The sequence below is a fragment of the Syzygium oleosum genome, unplaced genomic scaffold (genome assembly GCF_021117445.2).
Source record: "Syzygium oleosum isolate NSW1041296 unplaced genomic scaffold, Sole_v2.1 Sole_v2.22, whole genome shotgun sequence".
NCBI lineage: Eukaryota > Viridiplantae > Streptophyta > Magnoliopsida > Myrtales > Myrtaceae > Syzygium > Syzygium oleosum.
In genome coordinates, this window is record NW_026607506.1 from 3,234,821 (window position 1) to 3,255,194 (window position 20,374).

The window sequence follows — 20,374 nt, forward strand, 5'->3', positions numbered from 1 at the left end:
TTGCCTAGAATTGCAGACCCAGCGAAGTTCCTGTGTTCTAGGAAGTTTTCCAACAGTTAGCGTGCAGGTTTTAGGTTCTTAGAAGATTTGCAGCACGTAGATCGCGAATGATGCTTGTTGAGCTACTACATCAGACCATGTCATAGGTTTTGTATCACCATGTGTGGCATCTGCACATCCTAAAATCATGTCTGCATTAACCTGGGAAAAGGAAGGAGTTTTGCGGTCTAATGTCGCTGTTGTTCTAGTACACCCTGCGAAGGACTAGCTGCTCAGTGTCTGACTCGCTTATTTTCCTTGCAACTTCTTCTTCCGGCAATGTAATTAGTGAATCTTAATGAGTAATTTGAGCTATCGTTGGCAGGGAAGGTGTACAGGGACATCGTGGGAAGTGCGTACTATGTTGCGCCGGAGGTGTTGAATCGAAACTACGGGAAGGAAATCGACGTCTGGAGCGCAGGCATCATCTTATACATCCTTCTTGGCGGTTCACCTCCCTTCTGGGCAGGTATGCCTTTGCTTGTACAACAGTTGTTCGCTATTGACTATTTTGTCAATCATTTTTGAGAAAACAGAATTGTTTGTTCCGTTGGACATCGATCCCGATTTCTCGAGGATCAACTCTTACTGGACTAGTATCTCCCGATTTTACTGTGAATCTGTAACATTTTTCTCCCCCTCAGAGAACGAGAAGGGCATATTTGAATCGATTATGGAAGGCAAGCTGGATCTAGAAAGCGCTCCGTGGCCATCCATTTCCGCTTCCGCGAAGGATCTCATCTTGAAAATGTTGATGAGGGATCCTAAGAAAAGGATCACCGCTGCGGATGCCCTTGGTAAGTGCTCCTTTTTCTAGTGAAATCCGGTGGTTTCATATCAAAATCAACCAATTCCGAAGGAGTTCATGAAATGACATTCTTTGATCAAGTCGGTCCACATTACTGTATTGATAGGATAACGAATTAGATCATAGTTTAATTGAAAAATCTGAACCACAAGTCAGGAAAAGTGAGGAACGTCTTCCTGGTCAAATCACCCTTTTGTTCATCAAAATGTGTACTTGATAGCGCACAAAGATGTATTGCCGAGCTTTTTCAGTAGATCCAGACTGTCAATTCTGATTTAGGTAAAAAAACCTGAAAATCATTAAAAGAACACTGACATATTGTTTGCGCACAATGTATGGACAGAACATCCTTGGCTTCGGGAAGATGGGGTAGCATCTGATAAACCTATTGACAATGCTGTCTTGCGGAGGATGAGGCAATTTAGAGCGTCGAACAAGCTGAAGAAACTTGCTCTGAAGGTATTGTTTTTTTACTAATCTACGGATATTTTCCTCGCATAATTGGACATCAGGTTCCAGAAATAAATTAGGCAGTCTAGCTTTGTACACTTCTTGAACAATTATCATCTCAGTTTTACTTGATTTCATAGCTCTTATCAGCAGTCTCTGTCTCTGTTATATGTTTTTGGCGACAAAGAATGCTATCCTATGTTCTTGAATTGTACTTGAAGAGCTGCTTCAAAGTTGCACTTTTCTTACCGGAATTGTTATTGAGTGAAGGTAATTGCGCAAAACCTCTCGGAAGAAGAAATCAAGGGCTTGAGACAAATGTTCAATAACATGGACACCGACAGAAGTGGTACGATCACATTCGAAGAATTTAGAACCGGATTGTCTAGGTTGGGATCAAAGCTCACTGAACCAGAAATAAGGCAGCTAATGGATGCTGTAAGCACAATCAATTGTTTGAACTCTCTTTTACTTCTTCTCTATGGAACACTCCAGTATAGTATAGGAGCTTTTCTCTTTGGGAAGTCACTCTGAAAATGCATTTCTTCTAACAGGCCGATGTCGATAAGAATGGGACTATCGATTACACCGAATTCATCACTGCCACGATTAACCGCCACAGGCTTGAGAAGGAAGATAATCTGTTAAAGGCTTTCCAATACTTCGATAAAGACAGCAGCGGGTTAGTGTCACTTTCACCTTGTTTCTACTAGACTCCAATGTGTTACACCTCGAGAATAATGAGAATTACCTTATTCGGAGCACGTTTCGTGACTGCTGTTTTTGAGAGAGATTAAGGTCTGCAAACACAATTGAGGGGCCGATGTATCTCAGAACTCCAAAACCTCTGAAATCAAGAACATATCATGCTCAGTGTTGTTAGTGTTCAAAGCTTTTGTATTTGCTTGTTTTCTTGACCTGCATTACGGCTTGCTTAATATTCTGTAGGTTTATCACGAGAGACGAGCTGAGACACGCTATGGCACAATACGGAATGGGGGACGAAGACACCATAGACGAGATCATCGAGGATGTCGACACCGACAAAGTATCGAATCTTTCCTCGAGTCTTAAACTCTGATTTCTCGATCCCCATATCCCCAAACTGACTCGGGTTCATTATGATCCCGCCTATGTGATGCAGGATGGGAATATCAACTATGAGGAGTTTGTGGCCATGATGAGAAGAGGAACTCAAGATCATAATGGAAACGGGAGTTAGGAAGAAAGGTAGATGAATGATTATTTGCTCTCCTCTTGTACATTCATCTCCATAATAAGCCTGGACAATTCCCGAATTATTCTGTTGAATAAGATTGCTGATCATCGGAGAATTTGAATGTCGAATAAATATATTCCCTTCTGCATTCTTTTTGTGTGATATATATAATTTTCCTTTTGACAAGTTAAAGGGCTAACGATCCCTTTAAACATTACTATAAGGGTCGCACATCCACTATAAAATATTCGGATTGAGTCGTAATTACTTCATACTACTCGCCCCTTGAAAATCTAATAAGCCAGTTATCGAAGCTACACCAAGATACCGGCAATCGGGAAATCTCTCTAGTGAGAGAGATGCCACAGCTATAACAATTCCAAGATTCGCCCGCAGCCTGAATCGAACCCGTGATCTCTTGAAAAGCAAAACAACCATTTCGTCCACCAATTGTCCTGGTGGCCTAGAATGTATCCCGACATTTTATAGAGGAAATGGAGAAGATCTCCTCGTGCTCAAAAGGGTCGAGCGCACGTGTAATAATGGACTTAAATAGCCCATTCTTTTGTTGATAGAGCCCAGCCCATTAATTCACTCTTATCTTCAAAGGGTTGAAGAAGCAAGACCCACGGTGACCAAAAACAAGAAGAAAAGAAGAGGATGCACGCACTGAAGAAGAAAAGGGGAAAGAGGAAAATTTTCGTGCATTTACAATCCGGACGACTCGACAAACCGAATCAATGCTGTTTTGCAACGTCGGGTAAGTAATCAAGGTCTCTATTCGTCTAATCATAGTGATTTCGGAAATTAGGGCACAAATTTGAAGGAATATTGATTTTGAATTACGAGGCTCGATTGAGGAGTTATTAAGCTACGATTTTGTGTAAAATGATGGTTTATGGTGTTGTAGAGCGGTGAGGTTTGTCGAGTAACTATTTCGAAGTATGGTTTGTCCAGGACGAATTTCGAAGATTTCTTGTTCGAGTTACGCGTATCAGATAATATGGGTAACGGAGAAAAGTAAACATATGCTATAACCGAGTTTATTCGTTAGCGTTAAGAGTCGTTTTATCGACAAATAAGTGTAGTTCAATCGAGTAGTTAGTTAAAAGTAAATGTTACTCAGTTTTTTATACCGTATTTCGGTTAATTGTTAGGAATTCGAGTGCGTCAGCTCGAGTAGCCATCATCGGTTGGTTTTTGGCTTTTCTCAGGTGAGTGGTACTATTTTTTCTACAAATTTACAAGCTCATGTTTTGAAAATGATAATGTTATAATATAGTAAAAGTTATTAAGAGCATATTTTCTGCATAAATGGGATCGAACTTTTACTATCTTTTAGTCGATTGACAATGTATTGGAAAGTCTTACAAAGTAACTTGAAATGAGTATTTGTGAATGTTTGCTTAAATGTTTTGTGAAAGGAATTACCAAAAGCTGTTTGTATTGGATGCGAAATGTTTTATGACATGGATTCTATTTGATGATAGAAAATGATTATGTGATTCGGTTTGTAAAACCGGTTTATGAAATGACTTTCTGATGTTAATTGTGAGTTGTCGGAGAAAGATTTTGGTTGTTATGGCTCATATTGCTATGATAAAAACCCATTGAGGGGGAGTATGCATATGTCAGGACGTCATTCTAGGCTGAATCATCGGCTGATATAGGTGGTAGACCTAGCCAATGGGAGGTAAACTTGGCCGCCTTTGTCACGGCGTTAAACGTGACCATAGTTTGATAGTGAGCATTAGATCAGTTGATGGAGTGGACCATCGATGTGTGATTTAATGAGATTAGTCAATGGATAGACCATTAATAGTTGTTGTTGTTGAATAGGTTTTATTGACTAATCTTGTACGTTACAAAGTTTTGTTGAAAAGCTATCATATATTTTTGATATTTTAATATTGAAATTATAACGAGGAGTTATGATGTCATTTTATAGCGTTGTATAGTGATTGTTCAATCCGCTTAGAAGAAATTAGGGGTGAGCATGGTTCGAGTGGGTGGTTCTCACCCTAGAACCAGGAACCGCCCACTAAGTATCGGTTCCACAAAATGGGAACCGGGAACCACCCGTTGATTCAATGGACCCACCCGGGAACCGGACCGGCGGTCCGGTCCGGTTTCCAGGTGAGTCCATGGAACCGGTCTTACTAGGGAAATTTGTAAGCATGTGCTAATTCAAGATTGATTTTGGGGATGGTTCGTGCTTGGCATTTTAACAAACACCTTTCATACATTTCTCGTTAGCAATATGAACAACATGACTAGGGCACCGACGAGGTTGTATGCCTCTTAATTAAATCAAAACATGAAATTTCTCCAGCAAGAAAGAATGCTGCAAAAACTTGTTAATTCAAGCATCTCTACCAGATTCCACACAAACGAAAACATGAAAATTCACAAAAAAAAGAGGAAAAAAGCTAGACATAAACAGAGATGTTCTTCAAGCAATCCACGAGCAACAACTACAAGCACCGTAAGCGAGCGAGGTGGAGGAGAGTCACGACGAGCGTCATGAGCGGCGAGCTTGTGAGTCTGAGTGAGAGGGAGGCGAGGCTGACTGTGAGAGAGGGTCGGAGGAGAGCCCGCGACTGTGAGAGGCGAGGCGACAACAGACAGATAGCGAGATGAGCAACAGAGGAGGTGGAGCGACTAGGTTTTCTTTAAAAGGTGAGAGAGAGATCGAGTAAAGGGTTTATTTCTATTTTAAATTATAGCCTGTATATATATATATATATATATATATATATATATATATATATATACCGGTTTGATCCGAGCGGGCGGGCGGGCGGTTCCACGCTTGGAACCGAGAACCGAATCGGTACTCATCGGTTCTAGTAATTTGGAACCGGGAACCGGATCGATCCACATGGGAACCACCGGTTCTGGGCCGATCCGGTCTGGTTTCAGGCGATCCGGACGGTTCCTGATTTTTTTGCACATCCCTAGAAGAAATGTATTACTCACTGAACCGTAATAACTTACTCATTTCATCTTACTTACTTTTCAGGTTCTTCAGCAAGTCACAAGTAGGACGTGAGCGTATCGTTCTTAGGAGGACTTTTGGTAGTGGGAATTTTTGGTATGAGATATCTATAGTTAATGAGCTTCTAAGTTAGTTGTGGTGGATATGTATATATCTTTTTGATGGATTATAGTGAAATTTGATATTGTAACTAGATGAACTTTTTATCACATATATATGGATGTATATATTTGATATTAAGTTGAGTTTTGATTTTGTTGAGGGTGCGTCCTTGCGTGATAGGACGGCCATGTTACGCCTTTGCTCTTTTGAGCTGGGGGTGTGACAGCACGTGTATCAAGTGGGGGGAAAGAAGAATCTCCTGCTAAAACCCTAGATCATTATGCACGTGCAAAGACAGATAAAAGAAAGACAAGCGAGTGGCCCGCGGGTAGTTTCCGAAAGCCTTGAAACTTCATCTTCTCCGTGTCATGTGCTTAGCCTCCTGTACACTCAGCCAATATTCAAGATTTAACCTTCCTCAAAGTCAAGGAACCAGAAAGCAAAACGAAACCGGACAAGCGCGTCGTCACGTACTTCCAAGAATATGTTCCAACTGGTTGATCAAATCATAATACATTGAGGCTGATGCTACGTGAGCTTTGACTCGAATTACAGTGTGTATAAGTATGAAGACAAGAACATGCATCAACCCAACTGTTTTTAATTAAATCTGCTGGCGGAGGTAGGCCCTGCTGCCTCCTTTGGCTTTGACCATTTACTCGTTTGGACATTTGATGTGGTCAATAAACAGATCCTGACGTTGCTTGTCATCTACTACGACGCTTCCTTCTAAGCTTCATGCTATTATATATATATATGACTCGGTAGAACGAGAGGCATTACATTCAAAGAAGAGCAGCTCAACGTTTGCGAAAAATGGAGAAATCACAAGCCAAGCCGAAGAGCAAGAAGGTGTTGAAGTTCTTGCCGAGAACAGTTTCGTCCATCAGCTTCTTCCAAAACCCTCCTTTTAGCCCTGGTAGAGACAAGAGATCATCTTCTTCGTCATGGTATTCATCAGAGCTCATCAACAGCACAAAGTGCAGGCTCAGATCCCATGTCGGTAAAGGTTTCTCCGGTCCACTCATATCCCTAATTCCTTACGAAGCTCGAACCAAGAACAATAATGATCGAGATTTCGACGAGAACGAACCCACATCGCCGAAAGTCTCGTGCATGGGCCAGATCAAGCACAAAAACAAGACCAAGAAATCGTGGCCGTCGTCAGCTGATAAACGTTCTTCCTTTTCCTCATCTGCGTCTTCTTCATTTTCCAAGTTGAACCGGGATGCCGATAAGCCTCCGAGACCGAGTAATTCTCATGAGCTGAAGAAGCAGAGCTCAACGTTAAAGAGAATATTCAGCAGAGCTAGAGGAGGCAACAAGAAGAAACCGTCTGATGCGTCGGGAAATAATTGCCGGAAGCCACCGTTGCTTCCCGATAGAGCCCCGTCCTTGAGTCAGATGAAACGGTTTGCGAGCGGGAGGGACGCGATGGCAAGCTTCGACTGGTCGGCTGAGGTCGGGCCGGTGTTGGAAGCCGACCACCGGGACTACTATCACTACTACTCGGATGAAGAGCGGAGAGAGAGTGATCAAGAAGAGGAGGATGAGAAAGTGATCGTTCCTTTCTCCGCACCAATTCCGATTGGTGGCGGCCGCGGCGGGGTGAATCCGCAACCGAGGAAAGAGATCAACCTGTGGAAGAGAAGGACCATGGCTCCTCCTAGGCCTCTCGAATTGCACCAACCCGCCATGGTTAGAGCAAATTGAAATTGGATTATCCAAGTTTCATTAGTTCTTTCTCTCGGCTCTGTAATTTTCTGCTCCTGCCAATTCTTTTCTTTCTTTCGAATTCTTTTGTGTAATTCTTGTGTTAAATTGCTTTGCTGGTGCACAAAAAAATCTGTATGTGGTGATATAGCCAGTAGGAATGTGCATAGATGACCATATTACATATCTGCAAACGATGTCAATCTTCTGCTATTACATATTGGAAATTTGCTCATCTGAAACGGCGTCAACTCGAAACAAGGCGGCGAAGTCGTGTACCGAAGGGTGTGGCACAATTTCTCCGCACGTTCCGGTGATCTGGGTATATCCTTATTCGTGTTCTTGAATGATCAACTCGTCTTCGGATGCGTGTTTCACATTCATCTCATTCACATGGGTAGGTCAGCGATGTCGATAAGATTGTGCAAGATTTTTTCCCCTGACAATGAAGCAGCAGCCACATGGAATTTTCTAATAAATGTATAGTCTGTAGATGAGTGAAAAGTCTGTTTCAGTCCACTATTCCTTGATTGACAATCCTCACCATCCATTTATTACAATCCAATAATGGGAGAAAATGGGAACCAGCAATCGCTATCTTAGCCAGCTTAGCTACCAAAGGAAAATGACTCGTTCAAGAAACCCCTTTTCAAATTAACCCTCGATTTGCTTTTTATTGTTCGATTGCAATACTTTTATTTCAATTTAACCCTCTGCACGAAAGGAAAAACGATTTGAAACTCGCGCGAGGGACACCCGCGGTTTTCTGACAAGACCCGATGATGTTTGTCGGTATGGTCTATAAAACCATGTAATAACTTCTCAGCCCTACCAAACCAGCTTGCTTCTACATTATCCATCTGCTCGACATCCATGTCAAACATGCTCTAGATTTCAAGAAACCTACGCATTTTCATACTCTGAAATCATTTAGAATGATCTCAGTTCTCCCTAATTCATCGGGGAATCAAGAGAAAGTCTCTTGAAAAGATTTTGGGTCCTTCGGGAAATAAACTTCTATATACTCCAGAATTAAATCAATAACGGGAATTAGCAGGTAAGTTAAAATATGAGGAAGTTTTGACCTCATTTACTGACTTTTCATGTAGCTTTCTGGGAAGGAAACGGTCTTCATACAATTAAAATCACAACTCTTCGGTCACCTTCGACACGGCTTCCGCAGCACAGAAGCAAAAGAGAAGAAGATGATTGAAGAGAGGGGAATCACGACAAACTCTTATTTCAATCTCGTAAAAGTCACGGGCTCAAGGCCGAAGAATACAAATTCAATATGTTCTCGTCCTCTCTAAAAACAACAGCATACAAGGCAAAGAAAGCATAGCGAGAGAAGCAGTATACACCGTTGGCCATCGTATTTTTGTCTTATTTCACTACGTTATCATCAGATCAATCAAAATTCCAATTCTCCAGCTATCTATGCACATTTCCGGCGGACTTTATAGTACAAGAGTTCACTCTTCTAAAAGATGGAAAAACCAATTTCTCATGAGATACGGTGGTTAGAATAACAAAGAAGCTTATCGAATATGGGTATAACAAGGCGTTTAGTCAGCATGGTAAGTGGTCATTGGGTACAGCATCTGTACTCTAGCAGGACAACAATATTTCCCATAACATGCTCTGTCTTCCTATTCCTGCCATATGAAACCGAATGTAAGGTTGAAGTGTGACAAACAACAAGAAGCGAAAACAGAAATATGCACTGCTTAGTGCTCATACAAGAAGCACGAGAGCTGCTGATGAGTTTTTGGAATTTTTACATATCACTTGGGTGAAGTAGAACATTATGTGCATTTTGCATGCTTCAAGTAATTCAGATAATCACAATATCTCTGTACCATGAGATTGGCAAAAGCATGGCATTCTGGGATAACTGCACATCGACATACATAAAACCTCAGACAGACAACAGAGAAACCCCACATAAAAACAGTCTACCAGCAAATACATGGATATTAAAGTCACAACCCGAGTATGAGAAACTAGTTTCGGCATCGAAAGGTACCTAAGTACGCGGCGACTTAGACCTTATACTCACGCAGATGCATCCACTTTGTAGATGACCACTTGTTTCCAATAACCACAGGGCAACCACCTAAGAAAATGAGATATGATCAGATGACGGAAAACAACCTCACTATGAAACATTTAACCAAAAACGAATAGCAAGACCAAAGCCACCAAAGAAGCGCCATGTTGTTCTCCTTCCTTAATTAGGGACAAGTGCAGGAATGAATGTTGTCTGAGATCTAAAGTCTGCAGGAGATCAAGCAATTACTAACCATGTAAACTTGAAGGATCGAGTGTGGCGTCAGGCCTCATGCTCCAAAACAGTAATGCATCGCCCATCCTTGGCTTCACAGACAAACCCTGCTTACCACATTCAGATAATTGATCCCACCAAGGAACCGCACTGAAATTTCCTTTGGCAGCAGGAAAAACTGTCTCACCCCCTTCTTCAACATCCGACCTATATAAGTAGTAATAATACAACTGAATTGCAGCACCAGGAACAAAAACAATCTTAAGCAAAACCCAAAGTCAATGGGTTTAAGAGGAAAAAGAAAAGCTCAGTGCATGAAGCCAAGGAAAGCTCTTACAGATACATCAGTAGCGTAGCTATTCGTTGACCGCCATTCTTGGTGTTAAACTCATCAAGGAAGTAATCATAATGAGCATCGTACTTTTGTCCAACTTCATAGTGGAGAATTTGAAGACCTTCTCCATGCTCTGAATTTGTTTCGGAAATAAGCAACATCATGTTATCCCCATGGTCAGTAATAATCATCCAAAAATTTTGATGGGGCAAAGAAACAATATGAGCAGTATATTTTCAAGAATTATATCTTATAATTCCTACAGCTCAATGTGAAGGCACGGAGAAGGAAAGGGAGGGGGGGAGGGGGTCCGCCTCGTGCGAAAGGGTAACGAGCTACCGGAAAGAATTCGCCATTTCAAATTAGTAAACAACTGTGGCCTAGGTTAAGTTACTCGGATAGATGCTCTCGTTCTACAATTTAAAGGTTTATGGCAAAATATTGACTGAACCATTTAGGACTCGGGGATCACACATTTATTTTAATTCTCAACGTGCTGCTGTATAATTGAACCATTAGGAAAATATAATGCATAGTATTTATCCTACCTACAGGAATGAAGGTGAAATCTGCTATTCTTTTTTCTATGTCCCTGATGATTTTATCTCGTCCCCTCAGCAGAAATGTTCCAGAACTTGTGCGGACCCTGCAGCCACATGATGTTTTAAACATATTATCCTATTTCTTCACGAAGAAAGAGTGTGTACGTTATCAATAAAGGACTGATGTGACTAGCCAGTAGCCACACAGATTGAAAGTTCAAAAGGGGCTGCAAATCCAAACCTGCTGTCTTTACTCTTTCCAGTTGCACTATCAACCACAGTTGACTTCGCCATATGAGGTTTAGCGAGATTTATCAGATATTCACATTCCTCTTTGGACTGCATAAGTATGATTTGTATTGCATTTATTCAACTTGACAAACAAATCAAATATATTATTCATCACGTGACAAAATTCGTCCATTCATATTAACAAATCCAAAATACTAAATGGATCAGAGAAATATGTGAAAAGCTACTTAAATGGCCCAGACAAGAAGCACCCTTCCGGTTGCCATTCAAAGGTACGTCATTCGAGATCTAACCAATGAACCAAGAAACTTGAATCAAATTGCTTCCTGATGCGAAAGCTCGTGCACATTGTCAAATAAGAGATTTGGTTTTGCCCAAAATGAGAGATTAATACAAAAAGTTGTCTCCTACTTTGTTTTAGTGAACTGATACAATGTTGTGAACTATTATTAGTGTAAAAAACTAGAGGAAAAGACCAGAATCCCTGAATTGTTCATCAGCAAGAGACCGCAGCATGACTACACAACTAAAATATTCATCCACATGCAGCAAACACTTTACTACATAGTCTACGCCATCGGGAGCACCTACATCCTCCCAGATTAGAGATCGAAACAGCAAGCCCGATCAATAAAATCCTAACAACAGTCTTTCTTCTTTACTTAAGCCATCGATCTTGTATTAACAACAGACTCTTCCAATTGCATCCCTTACACTTACCCAAATACGAAAATGCCATATAACCCCCAAAAACGAAAAAGCAGAGCCACGCGAAAAATGGTACAACTAGGCATCTCCCTAACCAAGAAGCGCTAGCCAATTGATCGTTCGCAATATCATCAATAGACTCGAATCCAACAACATCTCAATTACTAATTGCTTAAACTCCATAATAATCAAACCAAATGAACACCAAAAACAAGCAGCGACAGAACATCATCCGCGCGAAAAATAGAGACACTGACCAGGAAACCATGATATATGAAAGCTCTGGGCTCCCACGACAGCACTTCAGTCCACTGCTCCCCTCTCTGCCCCAATCCATCCCCTCTGAAACAATCAAACCGACAACGAAAACAAGTCACCCCCACAGAAACGATCCAGCTTCAATTACCAACAATTACGCATCAAAATTTATTCCCACCGCGCGCACATCGCGCACTACCTCTCGAAAGCCTGGCGCCTGAAGGGGCTCCAGCCGCTCGCCGGGGGATCGCCGTCGCCGATCGGGAGGGACACAATGCCGAGGGCCAGGAGGAGGAGGAGGACGACGGACAGCGCGAGGAGCATCCCGAGGACGAGCGCGAGCGTGGATCGCTTGCCGTGCGACCGGGGGGCGTGCCTCGAGGACCTCGCCATCTTCGGGGCGGACGACCGGAACCCTAGCTTCCGCTCGACGGAGACCAGCAGCGATCGGAGGAAGAAGGTGAACGATTTCGGCGCCTGGAACTCCGATTCCATGCTCCCTCCTCCTCCCTGCCTGCCTGCGCCGGTAAAAATACTGCGACGCCGAGCACGAATTTTTCTCGAACTGATTTTTTCTTTTTCTTTTTTGGGTCTTTATTTCTGTTTTTCGAAATTTCCAATTCAACCGTGACAAGTGACCGTTGAAATAGGCGCCGTTCCGGGCCGGGGGATTCGCCCGGTGGACCGACGCCTGCGAAATCCCAATACCGTCCCTGGGGTTAGCGCCCTATTTACGGAGCCGAGGACGGGGTTGGGTGGGATGGACGGGAGGGCGTGTTCGTCAAATCGCTGCGCCCCTGGTTTTAAGCGATGGTGGGTTGTGGCGGCGGCGGCACCAGGTTTTGACTTTTTTGAGGGGGGGAGGCCCGTTGACGATTCGTAGGTGGCGGCTGGGGAAGCATTCGAATTTAATACGGAGGAAGAAGCGCTTTAGGACATGTTTAGTTAGGGGTGTCGAAAACCCAATCGAAAATCGAATCGAAATCGAAATCAAACTGAACCGAAATAGAAAAATTAGTGTTTCCGATTTTGGTTCGGTTTCGGTTCGGATTATAAATAAAAAAAAATTGATTTGTTCATGATTCGGTTTCTGTTCGAATCGGATCGGATTCGATTTCGTTTTCCTTTTTCGTCCCTTCTCGTGCACTCTCTCTTCTCTCACCCAATTTTGTCTCTCTTTCCCTTTTCTGATCTATTCTCTCTCTTCTCACTCACTTTTCTCTCTCTCTCTTCCTCTATCTTCGCAACTCTCCTCTCTCTCTCTCTCTTCTCTCTTCTCTCTCTCTCCCGCTCTTCTCCCATGGCTAGCTCGAGCGCGTTGCTCACTCTGGCCACAATGGCGGTCCTCCTCGTCGGCTTGGCGGTGGCACCGTCGCCAACCCACACCCCGTCCAAGTCGCCCTCGCCCTCGCCCAAGGAGTCCCCGTAGCCTTCCCCGACCGCGGCAACCACCCCGCCGGCTTCCGCCCCGTCTCCCCACGATCCCGCCGCCTCCCCCCGTGGCCCCCTTCCCCGCCGCCGTCTCCCATGTCCGAGGCACCCGTGACAAGATTGATGTTGCTGGCGGGACAAAACGGGAGGATGTTGGAGCCGACCCACCAAGCGGCCGCGCTGGGATCGGAGGCCAGCGACGGTATGTCGCCGTTGGCCGCCCCCGATCACGATCCCGACGCCGGTGTCCGCCAGCGCCTGATCGGCACCGTATAGCCTGACCTCCCCGATCGTCGTCAACCCCAGGAGCCTCGCCGTGGACTCCGAATCTGGACTCGATGAGCGAGAAGCTCCGACGCCCATTTCTCGCAAGACTCGACTCACTCGATAAATCGGACGAGATTCAGCTCAAAAGCTGCAAATTTCGCTACTCAACTAGTGAAGAATCTACCCAGAGAGAGAGAGAGAGGGGAATTGAACATTGGACAGATCGTCACGGAGGAAGCGGAAGCGCAGAAAAAATGCAAAAGCGGAAAATCGAAAACCGAACTGAACCGATCCGAACCGAACTGCATTTTTCGGTTCGGATCAAATTGGTTCGTGTCACCTTTCGGTTCGGAGCAAGCACACATCTAAATGGTTCGGTTCGGTTCGATTTTCCTAAAAATCCGAACTGAACCAAACCATTAACACCCCTATGTTTAGTAACGTTTCTATTTCTTAATTTTTCTATTTTTTTGTTTCTCGGGACAAAAAAGAACAGAAATTCGTTTAGTAACGTCAGTTAATTTTTTTGTTCCCCATAACAGAAAAGTGATCAGGGAATAGATTTAGAACAGAAATAAAAAGTAAAAAAAAAATACTTTTTTATTTCTGAAATAAAAAAAAGAAATAATAGAGAAACAATATCAGCTCACCCTCTTTCACGAGATATTCTCATACTAAACCCTAAAACCCTAAATCCTAAACCTTAACCCTCAAACCCTAAATCCCAAAACCTCAAACCTCAATACCCAAACCCTATAATCCATAACACTAAAATGAAAAACCCGAAACCCTAAACTCTAATAACCCAAAACCTTAAATCCTAAACCCTAAAATCGTAATTCCAAACCATAAATCATAAAACCTTAAACCGCAAAATCTCGAATCCTAAACCATAAACCCCAAACCCTATACCCTAAATCCCAATACCCAACACCCGAATCCCTAAATCCTAAACAACTCAACCCGAAACCCAAACCCCAAATCCGAAACTCTAAAACCTAAACCCCAAACCCTAAATCATAAAATCCAAAATCTAAAACCCCAAACCCTAAACCTCAAAATCGAAATCCTACAACTCGAACCCCTAATCCCAAATCCTACACTCTAAACTGCAATTACCTTGACCACCACCCAATATTTGATTTTTTTTATAAGAAGTAATTTTCTTTATGATTGTATTAAAGTCGTCCAATTCTGTATCATAATATATTATTATTCTATTTCTAGTCCAATTTTATCCAAATATGAATTGTTAAGTCCCCTAAATTGCAATTTCCTCGATCACCACCCGGTATTTGCTTTGTCTATAAGGAGTAATTTTCTTTATGATTGTATTAAGGTCATCCAATTCTATATCATAATATATTTTAATTCTATTTCTAGTCCAATTTTATTCAAACATGAATTGTTAAATCTCCACCGACAATTTTATAATTAAATGAAAAAATTGAGAGTAGAAATTTTTAGTGTCCTATCAAACGCATTTCTGTTCTTTTTCTACTTCGGGAGTAGAAATTTTGTACAATTACTAAATGCATTTTTTTGCTCAGAAACTCGTCTAGGGAATAAAAATAGAAAAAATTATTTCTGAACAGAAATTATTTTTAGGAACAGAATCGTTACTAAACAGACCCTTAGAATCCGATTGACTATGCTTCGTAAATGCAAAGTTCCTATTTCATAATAAATGGTTTTCTCATAGTGTACTGGCTTTAGGGTTATTTAGGGAAAAGAAATCGATTAGAGAAATTATGTGTTAGGCAATTTTTTCGTATTATGTGCAACTAATATTTGAGAATTAAATCGTATCAGATTAAATAAGCTTAACAAGTGCTCTGGATGCCGAGCACACCTGGCCCTAGCAAATTCGCACATTATTGATGCGCGCGTCTTCTCTCCTAAAAAGAACGTAGAAAACTATATCTTTTGCATTCCACGTTCTTGTGTACATCAACTGTTCAAGGTGCCATATCAACACCACCTTCTAGATACTATTGAAGCTCGAATTCTCTGTCTATTTGGGTCGATCATTCGCGAGTTTTCTTATTTTTTCCCACGTGATGATTGACTTGGATAGAAAAAAAAAAAAGATTGGAGCTTCGTGCTTCAAAAAAACCTAACTATGTCTTCGTACAATTAAGCTGTAGATTTGATCCGTCTTGGATCAAGATTTTGAATGGTTCTTAGACCAACCATTGCAGGTTGTTGGTGCATCCATCGCTCAAAATCTCACTTGGATTTTAAGTGCAACTGCGCAGCGGAACTGCGGGTGGCCTCCATAATCCACCTGATTAATCAAACAACGGTTTTTCAAAATGGCTGGTGTGCATACTCGGGAATGATGTATGATCATCTAACTTCTTCTTTTTTCACCCCGTCGGGTGAATATTGAAGAAGCCGGTGATCACGAAGCACCGATGAATATAACAAGAGGGATGATGTTAATGGGTGCCCCTTCGAACACTTGCTAAAATTTACAAAGTTCGATTTTCTACGCATCATGAAATCCTCCCATCAATGACATAATATCAGCAATTCATCGAAAGATTGGACCAAATTTCAGTCAAAATGCTAACAAACTAGAGTGCACGATTCATTCATAAGGGATTCGGTCACGAAGACCGCTTGCTACTAATTCAGAAGCTCGTTCAGTAAATTCCACAAACACATGAGCTGCATCCTCTTTCTCCAGTCTTTCTCCGACAACATCACAAGATCATGTCGTTCAAGTAGAGAGACAGCACGGCATCTGATCACCTTCTTCATCATGTTTCGGCTAAAGGGTAAAAGAAAAGACGAGAAAAAAACTTGACGGCTTCATAATTTGCACAGCATTCACCATCCGATCAGCAAACCCACGCGACATCACTGTCCACCCGCACGATGCTTCTCCACCTGCTGCTCGGCCTGCTTCTTCTCCGCCGCGAGCCTCTCGATCTTCCGCCTCTGCCCCTCGGCGACCTTCTCGAGCGCGGCGTGCACCGCCTCGCCGGCGCCGTCCAGCAGCCGGCCCACGACCTCGGGGTCCTTCTCGAGCCGCGCCGCCTCGAACTCCCTCCGCGCCTGCTCCCGCAGCACGTCCCTCATCGGGACGCCGCGCGGGTCGGGCCACTGGAAGAACCGGGTCATGCGGAGGATGGACCGGTAGAGGCTCTTCGGCTCTGGCCGCCTGGCGGGGAGCCGCTCCCCCTCGTCGGCGTCGTCGCAGGGGTTGTCGTAGTGTAGGGCGCGGGAGACGGAGGAGGAGGAGGAGGCGGCGGCGCTCCGCCGCGACGCCGCGCTCCGGACGATCGAGAAGCTCCGCCGTATCTGGAGGTGGGCGTTCATCGCTGCTCGTCGCTCCGATCGGCTTGGTGAACGTGGGGGGGAGGAAATTGCGAATGCGAAGGGGAAATAAGGGGGGGGGGGGACTAGGGCTTCTTCATCCTCCTAAGTATGTATGGACTTTTCATTTTTCCTTAGCAAACGACATATATATTAATTATTAAATTCTATAATATAATCTATTATCTTCCTAAAAAGTAAATTAAAAAACCGAAAATATCCAATAAAAAAATAGTTGATAGTTCATTATTTAGATGCCAACCCGCGCATTATGCGAGGTGGCTATAAAAACAATGCAATTTCAGTACTAATTGAATATATCGTATTTTCAATATTAAATAAAAATTTATCGATGTTTCAGATCTATTTGTTGAGTAATTGTCCAAGTTGTACCTGATACAAAGTCAGTGTAGATTTTTTTTTATGCATATTGTGATATTGAATTAATGAAAAGGTAGAAAATAAGTTTTTGATTTTATAGTAAATAAATCACTCAGAGTTAAATATTGACTACATTTACTTTTCTAAACCTTTTCTAAACCACATACTCAACGGTGTTTAGAAATTTCATAAACATTTTAACTCATTTTGTAGAGAAATAAGAGATGGTAAAAGTTACGTAACTGATTCTCCTTTAATTGAAAATACTTTATGGAAGACCGGTTGCTTAGGTGGCATCTAGACGGCAATCTGCTTTACAAAGAATTCAGCAAAAACGATTTTCACAGCAAGGAGAATGCATATCTAGCATTCCAGAATTCCAGGTATCAAATTTTCACGCAACTTTTTGGAAAGAGTTTGTAATGGTAGATTTATATAGATACTAATTACATGTGTTAAATTAGTGGATGAAATGGTACTTTTGAAAAGGTCCCTAAAACAATCTCTTATTCCGTATTGGGATAAATAGAGACGAATATTATGTTATTCACACTAGCTTAGTGATAATATCCATATTGTCGCTTTTGTCGTAAAGTTACTTTTGTTAATATGTTTTTCAATTATAAAAACCTCGACGTATTGATTTTTAAAAGTTATCTGTTATTTATTGTGATATGGTGGCCTTTAAATAAATGTGCGAGCATATTTTTCGTATATCCATATAGAAATATCATACACAAAGAAATCAATATCCTTAAAGGACAAAACTCATCACACCATTTTCTTCTATAATTCAAGGGTATGAATACTGCTGATACCTTGCTACTTGAAGACTCTCGAAACATTTTGCAAGCCCCACAAATCGGTGAATTCCATTTTTTAGTATATGCAGGTGGCTTGACCCAAAACAACTTACTTTGTAAGATTCAAACAAGTGACCTTTAGTTCCTAAATTAAAAACACCTTGGTGCTCGAACCTGCTAGGCCAACCCCGAAGGTTGTTGCACCCCTTCAAGTCGCACCAGAACTCAACCGCTTGCTTTCGAATCTACTCCTAAGCGATCCTATCCCAAATGGGCATTTTTTTTTTTTTTTGCTAAATCGAACCTTCCATTGCATCAGAAAAGTACAATATTACACAGAAGAGTTAGAGCCTACATCAACACGATAAATTAAAGAAGACTCCGCCAACACTAAATTTTTGACTCTAGGTGGGAGATCATTAAAAAAGAAAGAAGAAGCATTTCCTAAATGATAAAAAGCCCATTTTGCAAGCTCATGAGCAACAACATTACTAGATCTGTTGATCCACTTGAAACTCCATTCTGGGTTGTTGCTGAGAAGTAAGCGAGTGTCCGAGACGAAAGGATGAATACATCAAGGACAAATGCATCCCAAATGGGCATATTGTATATGCTTCTAACGTGACATTTTCCCTGTGAATATACACAAGGTACAAATCGAGACAAGCTCTGAATATTATTTATGAATCAAGGTCGATAGCAGTGAGCGTAACGGACTCCTGCGCCTTGAGAGAGACTCTTCTCCGAGAGGGGATTGCCCAACCTCGATCAATACGTTCATAGACGGAGGCTCCATGCTCGTGCTCAAGTGAACATTGACAGCCCTGCACTCTACGCGAACCTGTGCGATGCTAGTAGGTAGTGTGGCACGAGATCTCACTAGAAAAAGTAGCGCGCATACGATGACAATTTTACCGTACGCGCAACTTCTCTATGATTTAGAACTTCATTGAAATCTTCAGATGTTAGCCGGGCCTCGTTAGTAAAACTGTCAAAATAAATGAATGACATTAGGCATATTGCCACCGATCTGCTAAAACGAATTCGATGGTGAATGGCGACCGGGTGATTTGGTCTTTCGAGAGATTTTTCAAAAAAAAAAAAAAAATTTTACTTCCTGTTGCCAATCTCATAGTAGAGTGTACCTCTACCGTATTAAATTTTTTTGAATGGGCAACGTGACGGCCCTTAAGCGAGGAAGAACAAACAATGTAATGCGGGTTTTACAAACCATCCGATGTCCGAACCGCACGGAATCTAATTCAGAAGCTCGTTCAGTAATTTCTACAAACACCTTAGCGTCACTGTCTTTCTCCATCCGCTCGTCTCCCCCGAACCACCTAAATTTTCCGACCAGATCACGATGTCAAGAATTTCAAGCAGAGAGACACGCAGAACTTCATCAAGATTCGCCATTCTTATTGTGCGATTACAATTATGCGGAGAAAGGAAAAGGAAGAAGAAAGAAAGAAAGAAATAGACGGCGTCAAGATTCGTACATCATTCGATCGGCTCGATCACCGCCCGTCCCCGCGGTCCTTCTCGATCTGCTGCCGGTGCTTCTCGGCGAGCTTCTCGAGGGCCGCCTCCACCGCGTCCCTCCCCCCGATCAGCAGCCGCGTCACCACCTCGGGGTCCCGCTCGAGCCGCGCCTCCTCGAACTCCCTCCGCGCGTTCTCCCTCAGCACGTCCCGCCACGGCACGCCGCGCGCGTCGGGCCACGGGAAGAACCGCGTCGCCCGGAGGATGTCCCGGTACAGGCCCAGCGCCTCCCGCCGCGTGCTGGTGAGGCGCCGCCGCGCGAGGAGCTCCTCCTCCTCGTCGCCCAGGGACTTCTTCTCCGTCTTCGCGACGTGCCTGTCCAGGAGCTCTTCAACGGTGTCCGGCCCGTGGTGCAGGGCGCGGGAGACGGAGGCGGCGACGGCAACGGCGCCGCTCGGCGTCGCGGCGCCCCAAAGGATCGATAGATGTCGCCATTGCTGGAGCTTCGCGTTCATCGCTCCGTGCGTCTTTGATCGGTTTGTTGACGAGCTCAATTGCGGTTGTGAAATTGGGATTGGGGATCGGACAAGCCAAATTGGGCTTGGGCCTATATCGGAGCATTTAACGGGCCTGTTGGTCCATCCTAAGCTCGACCCGGTCCAATAGTGGCTATTGTCATTCTTTTTGTTGTTCTGTTATTATTATTTCATGAAAAATAAATGATTTTAAAAATATTAATTTTAAAAATATTTTTTTAAATCACTTTAAATAATTAATCGAAAAAAAATTTCGTTATCGATAATAATTTTTGTGTAAATGTTTTTTTTACGATGAAAATATTTTTTTAAGCGATCATTTTTTGAAAAATATTTTACAGATCGTTCATTTTTTACGAGGGGAAAGTTTCACAAGAAAGAAAAATGCTTTCCGAGAAATCATTTTCCAGGAAAATGCTTTACCCTTTTTTAGGTTAGAGAAT

General features: G+C 42.7%; 5 protein-coding genes across 13 annotated transcripts in view; 2 read left to right on the forward strand and 3 right to left on the reverse strand.

The window, feature by feature from the left end:
• Positions 1–2,780, forward strand: part of LOC115669827 (uncharacterized) — a 28,164-nt gene extending 25,384 nt beyond the window's left edge. Inside the window, exons 11-17 of the mRNA XM_056321393.1 lie at positions 365–508; positions 684–836; positions 1,191–1,306; positions 1,568–1,735; positions 1,852–1,979; positions 2,246–2,345; positions 2,442–2,780. Coding sequence (XP_056177368.1) covers positions 365–508; positions 684–836; positions 1,191–1,306; positions 1,568–1,735; positions 1,852–1,979; positions 2,246–2,345; positions 2,442–2,519 — 887 coding nt within the window. The 3' untranslated portion in view covers positions 2,520–2,780. The remainder of the gene's footprint in view (positions 1–364; positions 509–683; positions 837–1,190; positions 1,307–1,567; positions 1,736–1,851; positions 1,980–2,245; positions 2,346–2,441) is intronic.
• A 3,495-nt stretch (positions 2,781–6,275) lies between these two features.
• On the forward strand, positions 6,276–7,564 carry LOC115669093 (uncharacterized protein At1g76070-like). The gene has a single exon (XM_030590411.2). The coding sequence runs from the start codon at positions 6,433–6,435 to the stop codon at positions 7,327–7,329; it is 897 nt and encodes a 298-aa protein (XP_030446271.1). The 5' UTR covers positions 6,276–6,432; the 3' UTR covers positions 7,330–7,564.
• A 1,128-nt stretch (positions 7,565–8,692) lies between these two features.
• On the reverse strand, positions 8,693–12,309 carry LOC115670055 (probable prolyl 4-hydroxylase 3). 8 transcript variants are annotated; one of them, XR_008818794.1, is made up of 9 exons: positions 11,907–12,309; positions 11,707–11,791; positions 10,731–10,828; positions 10,496–10,593; positions 9,951–10,080; positions 9,633–9,820; positions 9,356–9,445; positions 9,189–9,223; positions 8,693–8,984 (listed from the first exon to the last, which is right to left on the reverse strand). XR_008818794.1 is itself a non-coding variant. In XM_030591249.2 (8 exons), exons 1-7 carry the CDS (start codon positions 12,200–12,202, stop codon positions 9,372–9,374), a joined length of 969 nt encoding a protein of 322 aa, XP_030447109.1. In that variant the 5' UTR covers positions 12,203–12,309; the 3' UTR covers positions 8,693–8,984; positions 9,356–9,371. The 8 variants fall into 8 exon arrangements, 3 of the variants coding, with proteins under 3 accessions (XP_030447109.1, XP_056177194.1, XP_030447111.2); XR_008818793.1 differs by having other exon boundaries at positions 9,111–9,223; XR_008818792.1 differs by having other exon boundaries at positions 9,319–9,445.
• A 3,653-nt stretch (positions 12,310–15,962) lies between these two features.
• On the reverse strand, positions 15,963–16,770 carry LOC115668916 (uncharacterized). Its single transcript, XM_030590273.2, has one exon. The coding sequence runs from the start codon at positions 16,730–16,732 to the stop codon at positions 16,271–16,273; it is 462 nt and encodes a 153-aa protein (XP_030446133.1). The 5' UTR covers positions 16,733–16,770; the 3' UTR covers positions 15,963–16,270.
• Positions 16,771–18,625: 1,855 nt separating this feature from the next.
• On the reverse strand, positions 18,626–19,952 carry LOC115668904 (uncharacterized). 2 transcript variants are annotated; one of them, XM_030590263.2, is made up of 2 exons: positions 19,413–19,952; positions 18,626–18,901 (listed from the first exon to the last, which is right to left on the reverse strand). In XM_030590263.2, exon 1 carries the CDS (start codon positions 19,908–19,910, stop codon positions 19,431–19,433), a length of 480 nt encoding a protein of 159 aa, XP_030446123.1. In that variant the 5' UTR covers positions 19,911–19,952; the 3' UTR covers positions 18,626–18,901; positions 19,413–19,430. The 2 variants fall into 2 exon arrangements, with proteins under 2 accessions (XP_030446123.1, XP_056177229.1); XM_056321254.1 differs by lacking the exon at positions 18,626–18,901 and adding an exon at positions 19,043–19,253.
• Positions 19,953–20,374: the final 422 nt, after the last annotated feature.

What these genes read in the sequence shown, in the direction of transcription:
- LOC115669093 (XM_030590411.2), top strand. Translation starts at nt 6,433, where the DNA reads ATGGAGAAATCACAAGCCAAGCCGAAGAGCAAGAAGGTGTTGAAGTTC.
- LOC115670055 (XM_030591249.2), bottom strand. Translation starts at nt 12,202, where the DNA reads ATGGAATCGGAGTTCCAGGCGCCGAAATCGTTCACCTTCTTCCTCCGA. An exon ending in GGAAAGAGTAAAGACAGCAG is followed by an intron (nt 10,594 to 10,730) that starts GTTTGGATTTGC and finishes ATGTGGCTGCAG; the next exon opens with GGTCCGCACAAGTTCTGGAA. An exon ending in CGATCCTTCAAGTTTACATG is followed by an intron (nt 9,446 to 9,632) that starts GTTAGTAATTGC and finishes TCATTTTCTTAG; the next exon opens with GTGGTTGCCCTGTGGTTATT.
- LOC115668916 (XM_030590273.2), bottom strand. Translation starts at nt 16,732, where the DNA reads ATGAACGCCCACCTCCAGATACGGCGGAGCTTCTCGATCGTCCGGAGC.
- LOC115668904 (XM_030590263.2), bottom strand. Translation starts at nt 19,910, where the DNA reads ATGAACGCGAAGCTCCAGCAATGGCGACATCTATCGATCCTTTGGGGC.